Raw genomic sequence first — 4,927 nt, 5'->3', positions numbered from 1 at the left:
TCGTTCTTAAAAAAACAAAACTAGTCATAAAAACCTAAGGTGACCAAACTTGTGGTACAAAAACCCCACTCAAATGTTGGGATCCATTAAAACTCCATCGTAAGTAAAATTGATATAAAAACCCCCAATTTTTAAAAATTGATACAAAAACCCCAAATTTAAAATATGATGAAACCAACATTTAAATTTGGGGTTTTTGTGTTAATTTTGTTTTGATGGGATTTTTGTGTTACTTTTGTTTTGATGGGTTTTTTGTGGAAGAATGGTGACACTTTGAGGTTATAACTCGCGGACCGTTAAAAAAAAGGAAAACACAAGTCTCCTACCTTCAAGCTCATGTGGATTCTTATGATGACCCAGTACGGGTACATTATTGCAGTTTTCACTTTTAACTCGGAACATCATGGTTCTGGTAAATTTCAGAAAGACATGAATATAGAACTTCTATTCAAAATAACCAGTCTGTAAGTTTATAAACCCAGAGCAGAATCACCATCATTGCAGAGCACATCAAAACCATTAAAGCTATAAAGATCTCCATTTTTTTTTGTTCAACTCTTTTTTCTAACCCCAGAGCTTGTAAACTTGAAAGGTAAATTGAAAATGTTATCTTCTATATGTGCACAGTATGGGGTTCCTACATTCTTAGGGTGATTTAAAGAGGACCTAGGATTTGGACAATATCAAATGTCCCAAAACATATATAATACAGTGGTATTGAGCTCGGTTGATGTTTCAGACTGCACCATCATTTTCTGAAGTAAGAAGCCCCATCTGTTGTGTAAGCTGGTCCATGTTATGATGCTGGCCGTCCTTATTCCATCCATTCTGCTGTTGCTGCTGTTGCTGCTGATGCACTGTTGCCTGCTGTACCTCTCCCTTCCCAACATTTTCTGCTAGGGGAGCATCATTATTCTCATCTGTTCCTAAAGAGAGATGACTAGTTGACAGAAATTGTTCCCAAAAAGAATCATTTATGCCAGGAAGCTTAGTGGTGGACCCATCTACCAACATATCCACATCAAGATCAGGTGAGAACTGTCCACTTTCTAATGGGGAGATCGTGTCATCTACTCCCAAAGAATCATTATACACTTCTCCATTTCCACTCCCATGACCCACAAAATCTGAGCCAGGAATTTCAATTCCACCATTTTCCAGTCCCATTTCTTGCATGTGAGGAAATTCTGTTAGTTCCTCTTCCAGTTCATCAAGAATACTCATATCTGGCAAAGGACTTGTGGTGGTTGTTACCGAATCTGTTACAGCACCACAAGATTGAATCTCGGAAAGAGCGGCTGAGGGACGCATTCCTGAATACCCTGATGAGACTGACAAAAGTGAATGTCCAGAAGTTGGAGCGACCTCCGAAAGAGTGACGCCAGATATCCGATTTGATGTACTCCCGCTGTCTAACTGTGTACTGGATGGTGAAGGTATGTCATCAATGAAAATACTATCTCCATTGGTATCTGGATCTAATCTATGAGATGGTGAAGCAAGGTTCAGCTGCATCAACATTGCTTGTGCTGCCTCGTTCAACAACGGCTGGTATTTAATGATCTGTCCATCAGGAGCAGTAGTAGAATGACCATCCTCAAGGTTATCTTCATGTTTGGGTAGTCTTCGTTTCTTGTTAACTCCAGCGATCCGTCTGTTATTTTCATTCTGTTGCTGCACCAACTGGGCTAAGAATCCTGGACTCTGCATGGCCTTCGCCAAAAACGACATCATTTGTTGTTGCCGCTGCTCCATACCTTGCAGCCGCTGCCCTAACGTCTGCAACTGATGATCAGTTGACTGTTGTTGCTGCCTCAGCCTAACAAGTTCCTGCATAAGAACATTTTTGTCCCTCTTAAGCCTCTCTATCTCTTCTTCAAGCCCAAATTTCCCCACTTCAACACATGCCCCAACCGATGAACTCTGTCCTTGAGGTTGCTGTTGCTGTGCCTGCACATTGACAGGTTTTCGCCTACTAATTGTCTTCAACAAGTGTTTCTGACCTCTTAAAAATCCTTCATTTGCAAACTCCCACCTGTCAGGATCAACCTTCCTAAACCCCTGCCACAACAGAGGTTTGCTCCACAAAATTAGAACACTCATGTAACACGTTCAGAGAAAACACAGATAACAAGTAACAATCTCAAATATAAACCAAGAGATTCAAAGAAGGTTACGTATTGCACCTAGGCAGTTCTAAATTATCCAATGCAAGCACTACAACTGTGAGTCACATTATCATACTTCACATTAAAACTAGGTGTAAGTTGTGTCATACGAAAGAGAACGGCCATTTTCCAAAGGACACACTAACAAATGGATTGTAAGTCACAAGCCAGGTCAGTCATCAACACAAATCATAGTAACCAATGCACCAAAATTTTCTCATCATGGTTCTTCAACCAATAGAAACCTATCTTTAAGCAAAATAATAGGCAAAACAATTAGATTACTAGTGTCTGACTTGCATAGACAAAGAAACAAAGATGCCATAGCATCATTTATGTCCTAACACACCTATAAAACCAGATCAAGAGTTTTACATCAACATAGAAGCTGAGAGACATCCCAGTGTCTTTCAGGTAATATGGTCCTACAATGCTTTAAAGGGTCACAAGCTACTACATGGAGGGCCCTACTTTAACCTCGTTCCAGCAGTAAGTCAGTTATGAAATTCAAATAACAAACATTAGCACCCACACGTTTTACCAGGCAAAAGTTTTGCCTTAAACTCCCATTGAGTCAGAAGAATAAAGTGATGAACTGCAGCTACCAGAACATATAAGACGGTGAATATCTGATATTTCAACGTCAAATGAACCAAGTGTAGAGTTTACGGCTAACATTTATGCACGAGTAAGTGTATCTATGTTTAATTCTTACATATCACTTGCTTTTGAAGATGAAAACAATAGAAATACAGCTATACTGCAACACGCATCACATATGCCCTGCCAAAGTCACAACCTCGATGTAATACCAAGTACCAAGTACCGAGGTTGGGGCAATCGACCAGGGTTTAACATCTTCTAATCATTTCATATTAAAGAAGTTCAGGATACCAATATTATTAAAACTAATGTACAATGACCAATCTATAAAATAGCACCACAAGTAGACTAAGTGCAAGACTAGAAGTTAAGAGAACCCAAATGTGCTACAAATCTTCAAAAAGTTTAACATCACAGTACAACTCAATTCTTACATGTAATTCGACTTCAGCTGCTTTACCTAATCCGAAGTGTAGGAACATCCAAATAAGTTAAATTAGACCAAGAAACTCCCAAATATCTAGAAATGCTAACTCAAATTTTAACTCCATCAATAGTTGCACTTAAAAGTAAGGCCAAACCCCATGGATATCAAGGTCCCAAGTTCACACTTCCAATCTATCTATCATTATCATTTAAACTACTTAAAAAACTAATTCAGACCCATAATCGGAAATTTTCATAACTATCCATGGATATTAAATTAGTTGGTCAATAAATTACTAAAATCTATTAGATCGCTCTCATACATCTTAGAAAAAAAAAACTAATAATAATATTTCGTATATAGGTAAGAATTCACTGTTCAATACAAGATTAAAACCTATGAATCACAATAATTAGAACAAAAAACAGTAAAGAAATTAGGGGAAATTAAAAGAAAGAAAGGGGGCTCACATAAGTATTCAATTGTCTGACAAAGCTAGAGAAATTATTATGCTTAAAAAACTTAGGCAAAAGATCTCTAGCAAACTCAGGTGGATTCCAAACAACAAAACTGTTATTGCTTGAACTCCAAGAAACAACAGCATCCGTAGTTGGATCATCAACCATATCATATGTTTTACTAAGAAATGGTGGTGGTGAATTCCCATTCAGATTATTCGAACTTGGTGGCATCGTTGTCGCTGTTGTATTATTTTGAACTCCTTCCATCAAATCAAACCCTCTCAAGGTTTCATCCACATCTACCGATCGATTAAATTTCTTTCTCTTGATTGTGAAAAACTAGGGTTTCAATAACGCCATTACTGTAATTATGGAAAGAATATGAGAAATTCTTTGTTCGGGGATTGTACAAAGAACCCTAAATTGCAGGAAACATGGGGTTTGTTGTTGGTGGTGGTACTACTGTGTTGAAATTTTGTGTGTTGTTTTAAGAGAGAGAAGAAGAAGAAGAAGAAGAAGAAGAAAGGTTGAAAGGGTTTGTGAAGAGACGAGTCAGAGAAATGGACATCCAAACACCATTAACTTCAAAATCCGTGACGCCGAGATGGGTATATTCGTCCGTACAAGTACCAAACTACCCCTCAATGTAGTCAATATTGGCCGTATCGGCCGATATATCGGGGATACTTCGGATATCGGCCCAGAACGATACGATAAGAAGGATATCGGGGATACGATATTCGCCCGATAATATCGGCCGTATCGGTCGAATATCGGCCGTTTCGGTCAAATATCGGCCGTATCGGTCGATACGAAATTTTCCTATATTTCCTGATATGAGACGGTATTGGTCGTTTTCTATAAAGTTTAAGGGTAATTTTGGCGAAGAAAGTCTTCCGGGTGGTAGTAGAGGTGCATGTAGCTCTCGAAGCAAGTCTACTAAAGTTACTCTTTTGTTTTTTTTGATAAAATTGATGTTATCTATTATATCTTATCCGAAAATGTGTGGAGAAATGTTTAATATAAAATTATAGTCTCTAAATCTAGAACCGATATTTCAACGATAATATCCCCGATATAAAATCGTACCAGTGTATCGGTCCCGGCCGAGATGAACCGATATCCGATATTAACTACATTGCTACCCCTATAAAGGGATACACTCACCTCGGTTAAATCTCGCAATGAATCCCGATTGGCAATCCGATGGTTCCGGAAGCGTTCTCAACATCAGGATTAGTAATGGGTGAAAGTGGATTTTTTGTCGG

The 4,927-nt window shown here is 38.4% G+C and overlaps 1 protein-coding gene across 1 annotated transcript; it reads right to left on the bottom strand.

Annotated features, from left to right (window-relative positions):
- Positions 1–445: 445 nt before the first annotated feature.
- LOC113297416 (heat stress transcription factor A-1-like) lies at positions 446–4,223 on the bottom strand. Its single transcript, XM_026545870.1, has 2 exons — positions 3,669–4,223; positions 446–2,061 (listed from the first exon to the last, which is right to left on the bottom strand). Exons 1-2 carry the CDS (start codon positions 3,924–3,926, stop codon positions 736–738), a joined length of 1,584 nt encoding a protein of 527 aa, XP_026401655.1. The 5' UTR covers positions 3,927–4,223; the 3' UTR covers positions 446–735.
- Between the last annotated feature and the right edge of the window lie 704 nt (positions 4,224–4,927).

Source organism: Papaver somniferum, chromosome 7, assembly GCF_003573695.1.
Source record: "Papaver somniferum cultivar HN1 chromosome 7, ASM357369v1, whole genome shotgun sequence".
NCBI classification, from domain to species: Eukaryota; Viridiplantae; Streptophyta; class Magnoliopsida; order Ranunculales; family Papaveraceae; genus Papaver; species Papaver somniferum.
The sequence above is the reverse complement of the archived record's forward strand: the minus strand, read 5'-3'. Positions and strand labels throughout refer to the sequence as shown.

Bases quoted from the DNA above. Each gene is read 5' to 3' on its own strand.
- LOC113297416 (XM_026545870.1), bottom strand. From the start codon at position 3,926: ATGGAAGGAGTTCAAAATAATACAACAGCGACAACGATGCCACCAAGT. The intron at 2,062-3,668 runs GTGAGCCCCCTT...CTGTTGTGGCAG, and splicing joins TCAGACAATTGAATACTTAT to GGGTTTAGGAAGGTTGATCC.